This window comes from Leucopleurus acutus (genome assembly GCF_964270905.1).
Source record: "Leucopleurus acutus genome assembly, chromosome: 8".
Classification (NCBI taxonomy): Eukaryota; Metazoa; Chordata; class Mammalia; order Artiodactyla; family Delphinidae; genus Leucopleurus; species Leucopleurus acutus.
This window is the reverse complement of record NC_139151.1, coordinates 85,897,749-85,919,214: the sequence shown is the minus strand read 5'-3', so window position 1 is coordinate 85,919,214 and position 21,466 is coordinate 85,897,749. Positions and strand designations below refer to the sequence as shown.

Here is a 21,466-nt window from a genome sequence, read left to right as displayed (position 1 = left end):
CCGCCTTTCGCCTTGTCCGCCCCGCCCCCGGGGTGCCCTCAGGGCCGCCTAATTGCAGTTCGGCCCTTGCCGCGTCAACCCAGGCGGAGCGCCAGAGCAAAGCTGTGAGAAGGTTGGAGGGCGCGGGTACCCCTCGTCCGGGCCATGTCTAGCTGTCACGCTCCGGAGGGAGACTGTTGCTCACTGCAGTGTCGCGCGCAGGTAGGGGCGGGGCACTGTATTCCCAGGAGGCGAGGCGCCGGCGCGGCGCGACGGCGGAAGCGGGGTGCAGGTCGGGTGGGGCTTCAGGCCGGTTCGGACGCGACCCAAGCGCGCCGCCGCTCCCGTTCCTCGTGCAGACCTGAGGCCCCGGGCCCCGAGGCGGGCCTCCTTCCAACGCTGGGATTCTTTGATGGCGGGGGTTGGGCACCAAACGTTGAAAAGGGAAAAATAACGGAGGAGAGCGTCGGGCGTCTTTCGTGTGTGTTCCAAAACAACTTAACATGAAGACAGACCAAGCTGGGAAACGTGAAGCTCTGGAGTGGAAATGAAGCTAAGACTCTGCTCTCGAGCTTCTTTTCTGCGCCCTGGCGACCAGCCCGACGTTTGCCGCCCAGTAGATACTCGGAAACGTACTCCGAGCCAGATCTGCGGACTGTAGGCGGCACTTTTTATCTGCACAGTTGCTCTTTGCCTGTCTCGGTTTAGATTGATTATGGGATGATCGTGAAAAGGATTTTTCCTTAAGCAGAAGTCAAAGGAAAATCCACCCTCAGGCTGCTCATAACTTTTCATTCACTTCTGCGCACTAAGAATTTTATGGAACACCCACGTGCTCAGGGTGGTGATTAAGACCGTGGCCTGGGGTTTGGAGGAGAGCTAGACGAATAAACAATTACAATGTGAGAAGCCTTGCTTAAGATACAGGGAAAGTCCTTATTCCTCCTGTTATTCTCTTTCGGGGCTGAACGCCCCAATTAAAAAGTAGTAACATGACATATTTTATTGGGAAATACTTGTCAACCACTATCTTGTGCAAATAAGTGGCTTAACACAGATTAGCAAAGTCCCTTGTTTCCTTTTTCCCACTTATTACAGCTTATTTATTTTTTCCTCTTTTCACTGCCAACTAAAATTGTCGTACACTGTCTGCCTCTGCAAGGTTTAGGTCACTATCTACTGGAGTGGTTGACCTTCAACACACCCTGAAAGGAGTTCAGAGAGGAGGTAGGAATGAGATGTTCGAGGAAGAACAGGACTTCAGATAGTTACTTTTTTTTTTTTTTGCGGTACGCGGGCCTCTCACTGTGCTTGATTCCATGTAACCCCCCTTCACTAAAATCACATCTCTACTGACCTCCCCCCCACCCCACCGCTTTGGAGCAGTTCCTATGAGCTGAGAGGCTCCCTCCCGGGTTATTTTGGCCCCAATTAAACTTAACTGTCACATTGTGCATTTTTTTTCAGTCGACATCGTTTTTTTTTAAACTACCCCCTAGAGTATAAACTCCTTTAGCGCAGAGACTTTGTCTTGTTCATGGCTGAATTCCCAGGAAGTGCTTGGTACATAGACACTCAAGGAATACTTACGACTGGTATCACTACCCACTTAGCTACTCAGCCAACTGAAACTTAGAATTCCTCTAAGCCTTCCTTTTTTTCAGTCTTCTCACCCAAAGCCCACCCTTTCTTTTTAACTTCTTAATTATCTTCCAAATCCATCTCCACCATCACCACCTTACAATTTCATTTTGAAATTATTTCCACATCCTTCTTCTGGTCTGGTCTTTTGCTTCCTTGGTTGTCATGCTTCAGCCTCTTCTCTTTATTGCCACTGTAGATATGTTTCAAAAACAAAGTATGATCCTATCATCTTCTACTTAAAACTACTCAGCAGTTATCAGCCATCTATAGCATAGATGGTTGGTCTTTAGATGAAAGGTCCTTACAGTCTTTTTCCCTCCCCCCTCCAACCCATAGAACCTAATTCCGGTTCCAACTACTCAGAGTTCCCTCTGACTGAAATGCCCTTTCTCCTCTTCACCTACCTGCATACTTGGCCATCCTTCATTAAAACTTAGCTCAGCATCCCTTCCTCTATGAAGCTTTTCCCAACTCCTGCCCCCTCCCACCAGTAGCTTCTGTTCCCATAATGCCCTGGACCATCTTGTTTTATATATTGCTTTGTCGTTTCACAGCTGTTAACTTCTTTACTAGAGTTTGAGCCCTCAAGGGTAAGGATTTTCTCTTACTCGTATTTATTTATTCAGGGCCTTCAGTAAAGGTTTGTTGAATGAATGAATGAGAGGGCTATATAATAGATACCAAAAAAAGGTACACAATGCAAATGCCATGGCACAGAGTTTGAGGAAGTATCACTTCCTGCGGAGAAGATGAGAGAAGGAATCATAGGGGAAGTGGGTAGGAAGCCTGGTGTAAAGGCTGACAAGCAAGAGTTTGCCAGCTAGAGGTGGGATAATTGGAGATCCAGCATGAGCAATAACAGTGCAGAGAGAAAAAGATGTATTCTTGGCTGGCAAGAAAATGTGTCTTAGTCACCTATTGCTGCACAGCTAGTATCCCAGAACTTAGGCTAATGCACAATCATTGTCTCACACAGTTTCTGATGATTAGGAATCCAGGAGAGTTTAGCTCAGGGTTCTGGCTCAGGGTTTCTAATGAGTTGGCAGTCAAGCTGTCAGCTGGAGCTTCAGGTATCTCAAAGCTTGACTGCAGCTAGGATCTGCTTCCAAGCTCACAAAGTTATTGGCAGGCCTCTGTTCCTCACATTTCACTGGCTGGAGGCCTCAGTTCTTCACTCTATGGCCTTCTGCATAGGCTGAGTACCCTTACAACGTGGTAGCTGGATTCCCCCAGAGCAGGTGATCCAAGAGAGAGCAACCAAGACAGAAGCTGTAGGCTTTAGTAACCTGCCATCAGAAGTGACATACTGTCACATCTTAGTCTGTCTTCACACAGACCAGCCCGGTACAATGTGGATGGAACTCTACATGAGGATGTGAATACCAGGAAGCAGGGAGAGCCATCCTGGAGGTTGATTACCACAACTAGGTTGACTAGAACTGAGAGATGTATGTAAAAAAGTGAAAGAAAATATGTGAAAAGTTAAATTGGAGCAAGAAAGCAGATGGACTTAAATAAGAGACCCAGGGGGTGATATTTGAACATTAAATGATTTGAGGAAGGGAGTTCAGTGATCAAAGTAGTGTTATTATTTTAGTACTAATAATAGAGTGAAGGGTAAGCCGGAGAAGAAGAAAAAGGAGAAACTTTAGGCAAGGAGACCAAATAGGAAAAGATAACTTTAATCCTCCCCAAATATGTGTCCGTGAGAGCTTTTACTCAGTTCTTGCAAAATAAGAAAAATAAGGACGATGGTAAAGTGAATTTCACAAAATTAATTGCATTCATTTAAAGGACTATGTTTCATTCCAACATTATCCTTCCTACTTTTTTTATGTTAAAAATGCACTTTCCTTTTTGAAAAATGTGATAATGGATGGTTAAATATAACCAATGTCATTAACTGGTAACCTTATGTCAGTCCCTAAAATTTTAAAAGCAGCAACAAAAACTACCGGTCTTGAAATTCGGAAGTCTAAGAATCACTGATCCAGATTATTAAAATAAGGACACTGATAGCCAGAAAGGGTCACAGACTCGCTGTAGTGGGGGTCAAAGCTAAAGCCAGCCTCCTTGTCTTCTGATTTCTAGTCAGTGCTTAACTGGTAAGAAGAGTTTTTGTTTTTTGTGTTTTTTGTGGTACGCGGGCCTCTCCCTGTTGTGGCCTCTCCCGTTGCGGAGCACAGGCTCCGGACGCGCAGGCTCAGCGGCCATGGCTCACAGGCCTAGCCATTCCAAGGCATGTGGGAACTTCCCAGACCGGGGCACGAACCCGTGTCCCCTGCATTGGCAGGCCTACTCTCAACCACTGCGCCACCAGGAAGGCCCCATAAGAAGTTTTTAAGTGTAGTGAAGGTAGGAGGGAGAAATAGGGCTTTGAGTGGAGGTGAAGTTGCAGAGAAAACCAGTATGCAACGAGGAGAATGAATCAGAAGTGCAGAAGGAAACAAAGACCAGAGACAGAGAAAATGCTGACACTTTGACTGTGCCTGTATACAGTCCATTCTTAGGCCAGTGCGAGGAAAAATTCTGCAAGACTGAAATGATCAAAAAAGACTACTAGGTGTCTTGGGGCTATCTTTACGCTATTTTACAGGTCTATGAATTGTAGAATGCTGACAGTAATGCAGATGATTATTTTTCATAGAAAGGCAAGTTGTCTTATAGAGATTCAACTTATTGCTTCAGCGGATATTGTCCAGTTTTTCTATATCATTTATTTGTAAATCCAGGATTCCTGATTATTTTTACGTGTGTGTGTTTTGAATTCTCTTTGGACACCGTTGTATCATCTTTTTGGTTCCCTCATTTAATTGATGGGCTAAATACATTTGACACGTGTTCATTTTATGTTTGTAAGAGTCCCTTGGGAAAACCTCTACCTGAGGAATAATGCCTCTATTATGCTTAAATTGAAAGAAAAGGTGGGGGAAGGGATTAGAGCCATTGTTGGCTGTGAGCAGGTATCTCAGTGACATTTGAGGCTGATTTCCTTAAAATAACTAGATTGAAAAATTGGGGAAATGAAGTATTGATTCAAAAACTGTTTAGGCTTTAGTGTTTTGAAAGTATATACAAAATACTGTTAAATGTTTCTTCCTCACTATATGGAACCTCTACTGTAAGAGGTTGATTGTAATCCATCTTTAGAAATGTCTTTCAAAATTCTTATTCTAACAGACCTAACAATAACAGACAAGTAATATTGACATTCAGGGAAGAGCTAAATACTAACTAAACCTTTTCTTTCTTGTGAATTCTTATTAAAATACATATTTTAATTTTTACTTTTCTTATTATTCTGGATAACTTAAATGACTGCATTTTTACTAAATATCTCTGTTGGTTCCTGCTGCTAAGTGATTATTTTTCTTGAAATTGTAATTTTGTGGGTTTGAGCGATTGAATGAAACTTTATTAACAACAGCTGCCTTACCATTGTTATTCCTGTAGCATGAAGCAGGCTAATTGTTCTAATACCTCAGTACTGGAAAGACAAAAGGGAAAGGGGAGGCCCTTAATAACAGACTGTTTTCTATAATGTTTGCAACGTGCCCTGCAAGTTGATGGTTAAGGATTGGAAAACTGCAGGAGTCTTCTCATTAGCTGTAATTTAATATGTAATTAAAATATCACTTATATCCCTAAAAAAGGAAATAGCAAATTATACAGGGCATGGGTAATTTTGGCTAGATTTCATAAGGAAAGATGTAAGAAAGACCAATATAACTCTGTTTTTAATTTTAATTCAGGAATTTTTAACTCGTTAAAATGGGAATGAAACGAATGTTGACCGTGTCACACATTGTGCTTCATGCTTTGTATCCATTATATCTCATTTTAATCCTCATAATGTTCTTATTTAATGGATGAGTAAACTGAGGCCCAAGGTCACGTAAGCAATAAATGGTGTAATATAGATTTGCCTTTGTGTCCATTAACTCCTAAGCCTGTGTTCAATCAGAACTTTTAAAAAATGTCAACATTCCCATGTTTTTAATTTTATATATTTAAGTCTCCATCAAATGATCATTCGTAGTATTTATCTAAAATAAAATGTGTATGTAAAATATTAACAGTGAATTTGGGAAAATATCATAATTTCAGAAATTCAATTAAATAGCTGAAAATTTAGTCTGTTCAATAATAATCCCTCTTTGGACTCAAAGATGTTTTTTTCCCCTTTACCCAGTGCCAAGATTTATATATGCAGGTTTGCTAGCTGTGCTTCTCTGCACAGTGTGACTACTTCTTGTTCACTTTCACCTGGAGGGTATAGCCCCTTGGGGTCCCATGTGTATGTAGGGATTTTCTATTAGATGCCCTATTCTGAGCACACCCAAGGCTTTATCTTGTGTTTCTAGTGACATGAATAGCTATCAAAATTGAAGAGGTCACCAGAGATTTGCAAATACCTTCAGGGAAATTAGGGCTTTGGATCTCACTTCCCTCCCAGGTAGACTCACTCTTGTTTCTTTTATGGCTGTGAAACCTTATTTTCTTGCCAGCTCAGCAGTATATTTTGAAATATTTTTTGAATGACTTATTCAGCAGTTTTACTTGTTTTCAAGGTAAGATTGTATATTATACTGCCAAAATGGAATTCATTGTATTTCTTTATTATAGTTTTTGTTTTCATTAATTTTAGCTTTAAAACAGAGGGGGAAACGCCTTGTTTTGTTTTCTAAAGAAGTAATCATTAGACATTTAAAAGTAAGGCTCTTATTTCAACTAGATTTATCGTACTGATCATTTCACCATTTATACAAATATGGAATCATTATATCGTACACCTGAAACTAATATAATGTTCTATGTGAATTATACCTCAGTATAAATAAATAAATAAATAAGGCTCAGTGTTTATCCCAACATATATCTTCATAGGATTGGGCCTAGAAAGTATTAATTATGATTGTTTCTGGGTGCTTTTTATATTATTTTCTTGACTTTATAATTCCGTAATACGTATATATTGCTTTTGTAATAAGAGAAAACAATACAATTGCTATGAAACAAAGGACATTTTTAGAATAAAAATAAAATTGAACCAACACAGATAATAAACAAATAACTATCATAGTATATCATGTATATCATGCCTTAATTGAGTAAGATGTTATGTGTAAAGAAATTTTCTGGACAGACTGAAGCATGTCCCTTTCAGCACTAGATCCTATTTTATTTCAGCCATTTCAGTAGATACTTTGTAATATAATCTGGGCATTTCTCCACCTTGTTCTTGCAACCTGTTCCATAATATTAGACTGTATGGCCCTGAATAATTCCTGGTTGCAAAATAATATAGTAGATCCACATTCCAAACATTAAAAACAAAATATATTTTGTAATAATTTTCTCCCTCCCCGTACCTCTCTATGGTAGATTTTCTTAAACTTCCTTAAATTGGTTTCTTAATAGAGATATCATCTAGAATAGTCATTTGATAAAATAATGTCTATTTTAGAAATCATTATCTTCTTTTTAAGGACAAGGAACATCCAAAATACCTAATCCCAGAGCTCTGCAAACAGTTTTACCATTTGGGCTGGGTCACTGGGACTGGAGGAGGAATCAGCTTGAAGCACGGGTAAGTTTCTGGCTGATTTCATTTCTGAGAATTCTCCATATAAGTAGACCACAGAGAGCCTAACATGTATTATGTACAAAGAACAACCAATGATCAGTTCTACGATACTGAAGGTATTTAGTTTCTAAATAGAGAAATAGGTATTTGCATAACTGAATGGAATAAGTGTGCAGATGTTGCAGATATAATAAATATCTAAGGATTTAAGAACCATAATTTCTAATCAGAATAATTTGGTCCCCAGTCCATGGAGTATCAAAGTTAAATAACATGTTGCTGGGTATGTTCATATGTCTGGAACTACCAAGGGTCCCCTCGGGATAGACAGGATTTGTTTCAAAGGTTCAGATACATATTTTAAAGTCACTTAAATATAGATTACTAACCACCTAAAATGCTAAAAATTACATTTTTTTGAGTCCAAAAAAAGGCAATATGCCTTTCTAAATGCATGTATCATTATTAATGGACATAGCACCTGCAGGTCCATGTTGTTCACAGGACAAAACAAGAGGTACTGGCCTTGAAACAGAAGGAATGAATAGTAGTTAATTGTTCTTTAGACTTACTCACTGTCTTTCCTTTAAGAGGGTGAAGAAATAAGTAACCTACTAACAATGAAAATAGAGGTTGTGGAATCTCACTCTCTTAAGTGTTTCTGGAACAGGATTAATGTATTTGCTCCTGAAATATTTTAGGAATAATATTGTATGGAGGCTGAATTTTAAAACTGAGTAACTTGATTTATTTCTTTATCCTAATTCACTTTCTTTAACAAAATTGGATTACTACAATATTTATGTAATGTTGAATTGTTTAGAAAAGAACGGAATGTAAAAAGTAATCAGAACATTTTGAACAAAGGGGATTTTATGGCATACCACAAGATGATGCCATTGAAATTTCATCTGCTTCAAATTACCAAGGAATTCATGAAATATTAATTAAACTGTGGGAAATGACAGGAGAGCCCTTAGTCAACAAATGTCACAGTTCATGTGTAGGGAGGCTCTCAGTCTGGAAACGTTCTGTTCCACATGGTATCAATACATGGGACATCCGTCATGTGCGTCCTCTCTTACCATCAACCCAGTGCTAATGTGTCAATCAGCATTTTCCAGGTTTTCAAGTTATTTTGCCAAAACTTTCAAGTTGATCTGTTCACAGCAAAGTCCTATAATAACAACACTTGTTGTTTCATTTATTCATTTAGGAGTTGAGTCCTAGTAATTTGGTTTCTCACCTGTATTACTTATAATAAATTATATTCTAAACATTGCCTTTAGTTAACTGCTTTTTTTTTTTTGCATTTGCAGAAATAGTTTGTATATGTACAAAAGAGAGCTTTCTACCAAACTGAGTTAAAATAACTTTTCCAACTGGCTCAAAAAAAACAGCTAAGTTAAAAATAGAATGCAGGTAAGGGACCATTGCAGATCTCAAGAGGGAATATTTTTGATCATAAAGAAATAAAAGACTATGTTCTTTGTAAAACTAAAATTCTTTGTAGAACCATGCACTAAAATTATGTGTGGTCACCCTAAAACACTCACTGGCAACTCTTAAAATTAATTGGCTTTATGGCACTACAGTCAATTTATAGGGAAGTTGCATTGTGTTTGTAAAATGCTTTTTCCTCAGCTTCTTAATTGGTGAGGAGCCTCCTGGAGGTCACAGGTGAAAACAGCCACGGTTTTATGGCACTGTATTTAGAATCTTACTAAATTTTTGCTTTACAGAGTAGAATGGGTAATTTGTAGTAACATGTTGAATTTTCTCCCTAATATTTAAATGACTTCATAGACCCATATCAATAATTTTATCAGCAGTATTATTCTCATGTTAGTGAAAGTTTGGTTTTCTTTATCTGATGCTTAGAGCGAATAAATTTGGAATGAAGCACAAACCCAATAGATTGTGTTTCCAGAATAATTCTAGCAATAAGCCCTTTGGGGAATATGAAATTATTTACTGATTCCAAGGTTTGGCTACTATCAGTTAAGCTTATGCTACTGGTGTATGGTGCCAAAAATGTATATAATAAAAGATAGCTTGGGCTTCCCTGGTGGCGCAGTGGTTGGGAGTCCGCCTGCCGATGCGGGGGACACGGGTTCGTGCCCCGGTCTGGGAGGGTCCCACGTGCCGCGGAGCGGCTGGGCCCATGAGCCATGGCCGCTGAGCCTGCGCGTCCGGGGCCTGTGCTCAGCAGCGGGAGGGGCCACAGCAGTGAGAGGCCCGCGTACAGCAAAAAAAAAAAAAAAAAAGATAGCTTAAGACACATATAACAGTTAAATCAGAAGGAAGAAATGGAGGACCAAGAAAATCACAGTAATCAAGGCAATTCCAGGATACTAAGCAGCCATTGTACTTAGGCTGGTTTCCTGTCTTTCACAGCATTATTTTTTTATGTGTCAGAGACACTAATCCTGTTGCATGCTGTTAGAATTAAAATTAATAAACCTATATTGTAGGCAAGATAATTGAATCATAGTAAGGTTTAAAGGATTTTTTTAAGTAAATAAAAATAGAACATGTATTATAAACTCTTGTGTTTTGTTCACCTGCTCACCACATTGTGAAAGAGCAGGGAGTATGGAGAAAATAAATTCTAAAGCTTAATACCTTGAAATTCAAAATGCTTTTGTTTGTGGCTTACAGTACCAAGTAAATACTTCACTTTTAGTCTGGCATGTTTCCCTCCTAAAATAAAGGCTCTGTCATCTTTGTATTAATATTTTTATCCACGTATCTCCTTCTTTGTAGGTATACTTTTTTCTAAAACCTATTTAGCTAATCTTTTAATTACTCAAAGTTGATCAAAGTCTAAACTGATTTCCATTTTGTAAAGGCAGTAATAAAAATAGGTTTAGCATACCAGGGAATTTCCTAGCGGTCCAATGGTTAGGACTCCACGATTTCACTGCTGAGGGCACAGGTTCAATCCCTGGTCGGGGAGCTAAGATCCCACAAGCCATGTAGCATGGCCGAAAAAAAAAGAAAAGACATTTAGCATCCCAAATTATTTGAACAAACTGAATAAAAACCCTGGATTTTCCCACTTCGTAGGTGGAGTTTATTTACCAGTAGACTGTTTCGAACTTTATTTGAGTCTGTTCCCAGGACTGCATAAATATCTCCGCACACAAGAAGACCTACAAGTCCACTTACCAGCGGAGGTGACTGGACTAGGTACCACACATGATTCTAGAGTCTCTTTCATGTTACATGAGGACAAAAGATTTGGATCCCTGGTATTTATAAGGGGCCGTTTTAACAGTAATGATCCCTATGCATTCCCACTGGTTCCAGAGGAGTGCCACTTTATGGTTTTCTTATGCAACAAAGTTCTAAAGCAATAGGTACTTTGTGAAAATGAATGCTTGAACAAAGCTTACCCTGCTTTGGATTTCACTCCCATTATCAGGCATTTATTTTCTAGACCTTAATTTACCAGTAGATCCTTAAAGGAGCTTTCTTAAATTTTTTTCAGTTCCAAGTCTATAGGTTTATTAGTAACCCCAACTTTGACAGCTCAATTCAATATAGGCAGTCATCCTCATTTTCACTGGGAAACAGTTAATATTTATTCAGTGTCCCTACGTCCATGCCTCAGTGGCAGACGCTGGAGCGCGCAGGTGCTGGTATTTCCTTCATTTGCATTATGTGGCAGTTCTTTAACTCCCTCTGGCAGCAACTGAAACTGATACATGAGCCAAAGGACCTTTGTTGAGGGTGGAGAGAATTTAGAGAAGATTTTAGATTAATTTCCAGAGCAAGTTTGAAAGCACTTTGTGGTAAGTGGTACTGTTATAGCATCTCCCTTAGCACAATGTGCTGTGTAACACAGAGATCTCCAGATGTAGCCATGCCTTTTATATTTCTAACTTTCTGCAATTGTTCTGGCTTTGTTACCAAATATTTTCACAAGATAGAAGTGTTTTTCAATTAGGAAGCATATACTGTTCCACCCAAAAAGTAGCCCAGTGTTAATGCTGTAATTTAACGAACCATCCAGCAGAGGTCTCTGAGCGTCATGTTTTATAATAAGAGCATTTCAAACAATAAAATTAACCCTGATTTCTTGCAAGCAGAGATCTACTCCAAGTGAGCATATTTCCCCTGATTGGACTTTAGAATAACTGTGTTCCATGTATAGTAAGATAAACTCTGCTTATTCATGCTTAAAGATGCTAAAGACTTGCGTTTTCAGATTTGTATTTCCCCTAACCAGATAAAAGCCTGGTTACCATTGATTTTGCACCGTAAAAGGAAATAAAGAAATATATATGAAAATGTAACAAAAGCAACTATCAACATTTTACTGTGTCACCAGCATTATAAAATTAATTTAGTATTCTTTCTATACAGCCTACACTGTTAATTAAATAAAGCAGCTATTTGTATGACTTGATTTATAAAGATCATTAATGATTGGACTGCAAGGGTACACTTTTCTTTTTGCAAAAGCAGAACGTTAGAGTTAAATAAATACCAATTTCTGTATTTTGTGTTACCAGCAATGAAATCTACATTGCTCCTTCAGGAGTGCAAAAGGAACGCATTCAGGTATGGTAAAGGGATACTTCTTAAACCCAAATGTCTGTTCTTCTCTACTTGATTATTGTTTTGTGAAATGGAATTAATATTAAAAGAAATCTTAGTTTTGAAGGGAGGTTATATTGTGATGATTTAAATACTAATCAACAAACATTTGTTAAGTAACTATTAAATTTTTTTAAGGTGGTAAGTATCCTGCTTGCAATCAGGTGTTTTGAATTCTCATTCAGCCTCTAGAGGGCAAAAGTGAATAGTGCAATCTTAAGTCATAATAAAAAATGATTCTAACTTTGCAGCATTATAACACCATCTCTATCAGGCTAATAGGGTAATCAGATTGGTGGTCTCAAATGGACCAAACTGATTCATATTTAATAATGGCAAAGCTCTTTCAATTTAAAGTTATAAAACTTTGTATCAACATTTTGAGAAGACCCATTCTGTATTAATGCTAGAATAAACCCAGAATAGAGTTAAAACAAGCACATAATACTTAATTCTGTCTAAGGCATAGTGCTTCATTAATAAAACATTTATATTGTAGTTTGTAATAAACCCTGGTAAACGAAAGTTACAAGTCAGAGATACGCATGTATTACTAGGAAAAACCTGTGGATCTACATAATTCCTTAGAACTTGAAAAATAGAGTACGTCATCGAGATTAACATTTCTGAGTACCAGTTAAGTTTCTCAAGGGATAAGAAAATTTTACTCTGTATTTTTCCTCTTATATTATGAAATGTGAAAAAACTTATAACACCCATTCTAAAATGATTATATATAGTCTCTCTGAAATATAGTTGTGAAATTACATGGCAAAGCTGAGAAACTAAGTTGATGAAATGACATCAACATCATTACATGCATATTAAATTTTCCATATCACTTTTTTCTTCAAATTCTAAAGGTCGATTATTTTAACTTTCTTGAGATGATTTTTATTAGTAGAAAACATTTTTTTATTTTTCAAAATGGCTAAAAAATTTTGAGAGAGAAACTATAATTATATAAATATTTAAAATATGAGTTAAATATGTATATATATTAGCACTGTTTATATATACTATATGTAAATGGAATTGTGTATATGTGTGTATATATATATGTGTGTGTATATGTGTATATATATATGTATATATGTATATACATATATACCTATATGTATATATATATACACACACACACACACAAGAAAGGGGACATTTCTAATTGATATTGTATAAGCCTTCTTTTTTTCTTTTTCCCCCTCTAAATAGCCTGAAGACATGTTTGTTTGTGACATCAATGAAAAGGACATAAGTGGACCTCCACCATATAAGAATCTTAAAAAAAGCCAGTGTACTCCTCTTTTCATGAATGCTTACACAATGAGAGGTAGGCAGAAAATGTATTCAAGGTAAAGAATATTTGCAGAGTAGGCTCCTGTAAATAATGGCAATTGTTGTTGTAGTTCACAGTTCTTGAATACCTGCTATGTGCAAGGACTTTAAATATGTTAACTCATTCAGTCCTCACATCAGCCTCTGTGGGAGGTCCATTATTACCTCATTTTATATATGAGAGGACAGAGGATCTGGGAAGATTTTACCAAAATAAACAGCCAGTGAGTATTGGGGCCAGAATTCCAACCTAGATCAATATGATTCCACTAGATTGTCAAGTTAGCCAACTAAATATTATATTTACAATCCAATTCCTACTCTTAGTTCAGAGTTATATCTCTGGGAACTTGTAGTAGAAGTTAATCAAAATACAAATGAGGGAAAATCATGCCCTTTTCTTCACTTCAGTAGGAGTGATCCTCTTTTTTGAAAAATTTACTTTATGATAAAAATAGGACTCTTACTTTAATTCCCAGAAATTGTGGTAGAAAACCAACCTGGAAAGGTTGAACCTAGAGGACAATGTAAAAATAGGAAAGTATAACTGAAGTACTGGCTCAGCCTTAGCAATGAAGTCATTAGGACCATGCTTTAGTATAGCCCCTGAATAAGATCAATATAGAGTTAGTAATCATGCCATGTGCTGTTCCCAGACATTATCAGCTACTACTGAAAGGATGAAACTTCAGCAACAGATTCTAACAGCATGAAGAATCTTTCCTAGCAAAATGCTAAATAAACTTCCCATTGCAAAAGTAGCCATTACTGAGTTTTATAGCATACAAATTCTTTTTTAGGTAAATCCCTTGCATCTATATCTTAAAATTCCTACCATCCCCTTATGTTACTAAGGTATGGCCTACACTATGAAGCATATCTTGATGATTAAGGGACAGACTAAACTGGATTCAAATCCAAGTTCTTCAACTACTGTCTAGTTGGACAACGTAGTTAAATAACCATGGACAAATTATTTAACATCTCTGAGCCTCATGTCCTTGACCATTAAATGGGGGAGATGGTTGTTGTGATGATACGAAGAGATAACATCTATAAAGGGGATTTGCCCAGTGCCTGGCACGTAGGAATCCCTAATTGAGTGGTAGTAGTATTATGATTATGATCTCCACAGTCATTGTAGTTGTACTTCAGACCATGTAAAGGATATTTCTTGAGCATGTGTAAAGTATCGTGCATTGTCCTGATGCTGGATAAAGCTTAATTTTTTTTCCTTGTGCTTCCTGACTTCTCTATCAGTAGTTCTCTTTCCTCTCTTCCTTTCTCCCCTCCTACCCGCTGCCAACTTATTATTCTGTGCCAAGAAAAACGAGTCCAGCGCCATATACAAATAAGTGTGTGTGTTCATGTGTATATATTTTTTTCTTTAAAAGGTGCAATTTAGTTTTCACTGAGCATGTAACTGTATTCTTCCCCCTGCAGGAGCAGGTGCTGTGATTCATACCCACTCTAAAGCTGCTGTCATGGCCACCCTTCTTTTCCCAGGAAGGGAGTTTAAAATTACACATCAAGAGATGATCAAAGGAATAAAGAAATGTATCTCGGGAGGGTATTACAGGTATTTTCCCCTATTTTTTGCTTAAATTATTTGAACAGGGCTTCCCTGGTGGCGCAGTGGTTGAGAGTCCGCCTGCCGATGCAGGGGACACGGGTTCGTGCCCTGGTCCGGGAAGATCCCACATGCCGCGGAGCGGCTGGGCCCGTGAGCCATGGCTGCTGAGCCTGCGCGTCCGGAGCCTGTGCTGCGCAACGGGAGAGGCCACAACAGTGAGAGGCCCGTGTACTGCAAAAAAAAAAAAAAAAAAGAATAATTTGAACAGTATTTCTCCTTCTTGTAATAAACAGGATACTGATCTTTTTATGTATTTAATGAGATGTTGTAGATCTGTGTTAGATAGTACCCCCCTTAATATTATACTTCCAGATCTATTCTCAGTGACACAAATCAGATGCCTCCCCTCCTTTTCCCCATCCCCAACCCAGCCTTGGTAAATTATTGCCAACATGAATAATTAAATGTTTGTCAGAGTAAAATGCAAAAATCCTGGCTGAGATATCTACAGAGCTGGAAAGAGTGTGTTCCTTTATTGAAGAACCCCAAGAGCAAGCTCTCCTCACCTTCACTTTGTCTTCAGGAAGTTTCAGCTCTGACTAAATCTTATGCTTCATTTTGATCTCATGTAGTATTTCTGGAATATTTTCATTTTTAAAAAAGTTTTATAATTATTTTAATTAAGTAGATCTCTTTACATTTATAATTTTTCAGTGTGGAAACTGATAGATAGTATAGAATAGAGGCCTTCTGGATAAAATCAGCTAAACCCACCAGCCCACAAAAATGTAGCAATTATTCGTCAATCTAGAGTAGTGACATGAAGAAACACGTTCCCAGGGCTCAGGGACAGGCTCGGCATTTTGTTTGAATGTACAGGCATTCTTGTTCCTGAGCCTTCACCCTTCCCAATTTCCTAAAGGGGCTGAATCCACTTTGCCTTGTTTAGAGGAAAAGGGTGCCAGTTTTTCTGAAGTGTTCTTACAGCAATATCTTACTGTTACTGCACATAATAGACTGTATGTGTTTAAACTAGTGTGCTGAGAAGTTAATTGGACTTGATTTTAGTTAATATTTATTGTGTGCCTAAAGCATTCCTCAGCACTGGGAAACACCTATTTACAAAAGTTAAATATTTAAATTATGAAAGTGTACATACTAAAAAAAGCATAGCTGCATATTGCCTTTTCCATATCTGGGTCTTGAAGGAGAGGCATTATCAGTTTCATCGGTATTTGATTGCTTTGGTGAAGAAATAAAAATAGGTCAGAAGGGGCTTCCCTGGTGGCGCAGTGGTTGAGAGTCTGCCTGTCGATGCAGGGGACACAGGTTTGTGTCCCGGTTCGGGAAGATCCTGCATGCCGCGGAGCGGCTGGGCCCCTGAGCCATGGCCGCTGAGCCTGCGCGTCCGGAGCCTGTGCTCCGCAACAGGAGAGGCCACAACAGTGAGAGGCCTACGTACTGGAAAAAAAAAAAAAAAAAAAGTCAGAAGAACGTGTGAGACAGTGGGTAGAGGAGCGGAGCACAATAGAGAGCCTTTGGAATTTTGTGGAAAAACAAATGCCATGAATGAAAAGATGTCATTTGTTATGCATCACAACATATACACTTTATATATTATTTTGAATGTCTCAGAATTTAAAGAGTACAAAGTTTTTTGACATGCTTTTGCAATTCTGTTTGAACCTGGCTGGGAAATCAGTAACAGGGTCATTATCACAGCTCAGGGGCAGTGATACTTCCTCAGTATTTGGGGAGAATCCTAAGTGTCCAGTCAAAAGAAGGGGCAATAAAAGGATGAGTAAGAAAGAATGGAGTTTTTACATTTTCTATTCTACTTTTTAAATTTTTAAGTCCATCTTAAAAAAAATTATAATAACTTTCAAATGCCTAATTCTTATCGGGGGAGGTTACCATGTTAACTATAATTGTTGTACCTTTTGGATGCAACATGCCTATGGTAGAGTGAAAAGAATACTGTTTGATGGTCAAAGGACTACCCTGGCTCTGTTCCTCAGGTCTTATTTTGCACCTGGAGCTATTTCTGACTGTTCGGTGTATGGTAGAGGAAAATATAAGTTTGTGGTTCTCCTGGCCAATACTAGGAAAGATTTGGGACTAGCAATTTATTCCTTCCACATTTAAGGATATTTTAAAATTACCTCTATTTTACTTAAGTGAAGTAATGGGCAACCTCGTACTGTTCCTGATAATGGTTGGCCAGGTTCTTTATCACATGACAGCTACTCAGTCTGTACCTTCCCTAAAGTAGTAACTTCTGATAATATATGGATAGAACTTATTTTGGTTAAGTTTAGCCATCACAGAGGTAGTTGAAAAGCAGATGTAACATTAACAAGGCAAGAGAAATTCATGTTAAAAGGAAAACATGTCTGAGTTTTGATTGGTTGTAAATGACCTCACAAATAGACATAGTTTTACCAGTAACAAGCTATTTGCTTAAATACTACTGCAGAAACAAAAATGAAAAATGCATATTCTGATTTCATCACATGTACTTACTAAAAATAAGGTAAAGAAGTTCTAATGTCACAGATTTGAGAACGTTCTGAAAATATTGTCATACCTTTAATAGTTAGCTCCAAAAGGTTTTTGCTATCCCAGGGCCATAAACCACACCTGCATTTATTTATTTGTCTATCCAAGACACTTTTGGGTCCTGCAGAGATAGAACAGAATGATTTTGTATCATTGGGAAATTCCTGCCTTAATAAGTAGTTCAATTGTTAATCCTTCCTATGCTTCTAATTCTGAAATTTATCATTTCTCATCTCCTGTTAAAACTACTGTGATTCTCTATCCTTCAGGGAAATACTTGTATGATCTTGATAATTTCTTTGTTAGGTTTTGGTATCCTGTACAAATTTCTGCCACTTACACTTAGGATTGGAACAATGCCTGCCAAATTCCCAAGGTGTCTCTTGATACAGTTGTTTATACAAGATACACAGAATAACATGCAACATCTTGTTCCTAATTTGGAGTGGCTTTTCAGATATAAAGAGAATGTCTAACTTGTTATTTGAAAGAAATATAAATTTTATATATGAATGCCTTTATTTGTTTTAAAAAGGAAAGCAAATGGCTTGTTTTGTCTTAATAGATATGATGATATGTTAGTAGTACCCATTATTGAGAATACACCTGAGGAGAAAGACCTCGAAGAGCGAATGGCCCGAGCAATGAATGATTACCCAGACTCCTGTGCAGTACTAGTCAGACGGCATGGAGTCTATGTCTGGGGAGAGACGTGGGAGAAGGCTAAAAGCATGTAAGTGTAAACCGAAACCAAAGAACGTCCGGGGCAACTCACCACACTCTAAAAGAGAATGAAATGTGTTTTATGATTGAAAACGGAGTATGATTTTTTTGTGTGTTACTGGTCAAATTGGTTTAAATTTAAATAGTTTATCATTAATTATTTCTAGATATTTTATTTGTATTATATATTCTTTTGTTAAGAAATATTTTTCAGATGAGCTGTTATTTGGCAAGGCACTATGCTCTTTGATACAAAGAAGGAGATACAGATCTTGTTCTCTGAGTTGAGGGCTAGCATAAAGCTAACCCAAGTTGCATTAAGATTTGCTGTATTTATTTCAAAAAATGGCACGCAATAAAAAATTTAAATTTACATAAGTAGTATATTTTAAACTCCCTTTTATTTCCTGAGAAGTGTATAGTATGGTGGCATGATTCAGTATGATTCCGTGTTTTAATAATGTTGGAGACAAACTAAGAGAAACTTTGCCTAGAATTGAGGAAAGAAAAAAAAATCTGCTAGGAACAGGGTTAACTTGATGCAGAGGAAAAATGTGATTGTTAGGATTGGAGAACTCTCTTTTCACTGAACACTTTTAGTTCTTTTTGCTTTTATTTTTTAACAGGTGTGAGTGTTATGACTATTTATTTGATGTTGCCGTATCAATGAAGAAGGTAGGACTGGATCCTACACAGCTTCCCGTTGGAGAAAATGGAATTGTATAAGCCAAGTGGAAGTTTATTATACGTAGAGACAAAGCTCATCTTAATTATTACTTAAATGACTCAGGTTTTTTTTTTAATGAATTGAAAATTTCCATGAAGCTATTGATTTGTCACTAAATGCTGCAGATCTTCTGACAACTGGATGATATTTGCTTATATTCTTGTTTTTTTTTTTTTTTTTTTTTGTGGTACGCGGGCCTCTCACTGTTGTGGCCTCTCCCGTTGTGGAGCACAGGCTCCGGACACGCAGGCTCAGCGGCCATGGCTCACGGGCCCAGCCGCTCCGCGGCATGTGGGATCTTCCCAGACCGGGGCACGAACCCGCGTTCCCTGCATCGGCAGGCGGACTCCCAACCACTGCGCCACCAGGGAAGCCCTATTCTTGTATTTTAAATGGCAATACAATGGAATAAAAATTTTATAGTGAATGTTTTTTGTGTTTATTTCTAAACCCCTTAACAGCAAAATATTTTCCTTTAATTTTTTTATATATATTCCCAGAGAATTCCTATTACTCTTTAAAGTTGTTAGGATAATAGAATTCATTGGAAAATGTCTACTTAATTACAGAATGAGCATTTTCTTATTTTAATATTGATATCATAAATTTACATGAAAAGTCAAGGACATATATATCCCTCAATGTTGATGTCAAAACAATTTTATAGATTTCCCCTATATGCTGTAGTGCTTGCCTGTATTGTAACACAGGGCACTCATCTTATATTGGGATCTGTTGTAAAATTCAAATCAAGTGATATTAACTCAAACTCTCCTAGCCAAATAAACTGTGACCAACCCAGAGATGTAATCAGAAAGTGTTTTTCTTTTTAATGTAGCCAAAAGCAACACCATCATGATCTTAAGGTTTTATTTGGTTAATGCTTTTCTTTAATTGGGAGAGAAACTAATACACCATCTTCTAAATTATAACCTCATACACCCCCCTCTCGGTTTATCGTCTTGAACCATTTGAGTTCATTTACCCCAGTTCTTTCACTCCAGCAAGTCTTTAACCTCATCCAGACTTCCAGTCCCTTGATCTTACCATTTGTCATTGTCCATGACTCCTTTCATATCCTTGCTTCCTTGCTTATGAAGCATAGATGATGGCCCAGCATTTTCACCACTTTATTGGAAACATCCTAACCCCCTTGTATCGTACCCCCCCCATAATACTCACCTGGCAAAACCCACAGTCCTTGTGAGCCAGTTACTTGGCACCTGTACCAAAGCAGCCAGGCCTGATGGGAAAAAGTACACAACTATGTTGACTGATCTCACTTCAGATTTATGACCACACCTCTCAGGTGGGCACTCCATGCTGTCAAACAAACCTACTACACTTCCCTAGTAAGTTCGTTTTCCCTACCTGGTGACCATTTCTCCTCACAGCTTTATTTATCTGACATCAAATACCCAATCTTCCTCCCCCCATCATGTCTCAGATGGTAACCTCCTCATACTTTCAGAGATAAGTAGATTCATTCCCAAGAACTAACAAATCTTCCCATTTCACGTTTCCATCAACCTTCCTGCCTTCAGCTTTCTTTGCCTCTTTCCTTCTGCCGAATTCTAAGTTCGTTCTTCCACTTATGCCTTGGATCCAATGTCCGCTGACCTTCTCAAGGGCGTTGCTTTCTGCAAAGATCCCCACATTTATCCCATATCTTTCTTGCATTGTTAATTTTTTACCCTCTTCCACTGGTATAAAAACATGCTGTAATACTTTTCACGTTAAAATACACACAGAAACCTTGCCTTCAACCACCCTTCAGCTAACTCCAGCGCCTTTAGAGCAACGCTTTTTGAAATAGTGATCTGCTTTTCTGTCAACTTCTGTTCTCTCCCTTGCTCCTTGACCCACTCCGATCCAGCGGCATCACGGCCACTGAAACTGCTTTACCAAGAATAAGAAATCCCCCACATCCTTATCCTTTTGAATGCTTCCTTTGCTTTCTTTGCTCTGAGTGAATCCTGTCTCTCCCCTGGGGATACAGTTTCCCCTGAAGCTGTCAGTGGTGGTGGTTTTCACTTCCTCTCTTACCCCTGGCAGTGAGGTGAGTGAATTCCTTGGACTCTAAATGTCTTTCCCCTCCTCCTTGTTCCATTGTGCTCAGCAAACCATCAGTCACAGATGCTTCCAGCTCTCTTCTGACTCCAAACCCATACCTGTGCACCTTAATATGGATGAAGGGAAACACAACCACGTCAAGGTCAAGTGGGCCTTCAATGCTGCTGGTGAATTTTACTTTGTTACCCCGGTTTCTTCATTCCCCTCCTCCCCTCGACAACTGTGTCTCTCTTCAAACTTCAGACACCTCCCTGCATACTCCCTCTTGGCTGATGACCTTGACTGCTATGTCACTGAAAAAAATAGAAACCACCAAGAAAGAACTTGCTTCCTCTTCTGCCTGCATATACTCTCGTGAAGAACTGTCCATGACTCCCACTGAGGCCAGCCTCTCCCCTTAAGCAGTAGGTCTCCCAAGTCCAAAAACAATTCCCAGTTTCCTGGCGTCTTCCCCACCTTAACTCCATCCTTCCAGTCGCCCAGGCAGATAATCTTAGCATCCTGCTTGGCGGTTTGTTTCACAGGCTACATCCAGCTAATCAGCAAATCCCATCAGCTTTAACATTGAGACTAGTCTCTAAGCCAGTGGTCCCCAACAGTTTTGGCACCAGGACCGGTTTTGTGGAAGACAATTTTTCCACGGACGGGGGCGGCAGGAGGT

The 21,466-nt window shown here is 38.4% G+C and overlaps 1 protein-coding gene across 1 annotated transcript; it reads left to right on the top strand.

Annotated features, from left to right (window-relative positions):
- The first annotated feature begins 78 nt into the window (after positions 1 to 78).
- APIP (APAF1 interacting protein) lies at positions 79 to 19,524 on the top strand. The gene is made up of 7 exons (XM_082844755.1): positions 79 to 201; positions 7,113 to 7,213; positions 11,731 to 11,779; positions 13,028 to 13,145; positions 14,594 to 14,729; positions 17,848 to 18,015; positions 18,632 to 19,524. Exons 1-7 carry the CDS (start codon positions 145 to 147, stop codon positions 18,729 to 18,731), a joined length of 729 nt encoding a protein of 242 aa, XP_082700881.1. The 5' UTR covers positions 79 to 144; the 3' UTR covers positions 18,732 to 19,524.
- The last annotated feature ends 1,942 nt before the right edge of the window (positions 19,525 to 21,466 follow it).

What these genes read in the sequence shown, in the direction of transcription:
- APIP (XM_082844755.1), top strand. Translation starts at nt 145, where the DNA reads ATGTCTAGCTGTCACGCTCCGGAGGGAGACTGTTGCTCACTGCAGTGT. An exon ending in GGAATCAGCTTGAAGCACGG is followed by an intron (nt 7,214 to 11,730) that starts GTAAGTTTCTGG and finishes TTGTGTTACCAG; the next exon opens with CAATGAAATCTACATTGCTC. An exon ending in TGGGAGAAGGCTAAAAGCAT is followed by an intron (nt 18,016 to 18,631) that starts GTAAGTGTAAAC and finishes ATTTTTTAACAG; the next exon opens with GTGTGAGTGTTATGACTATT.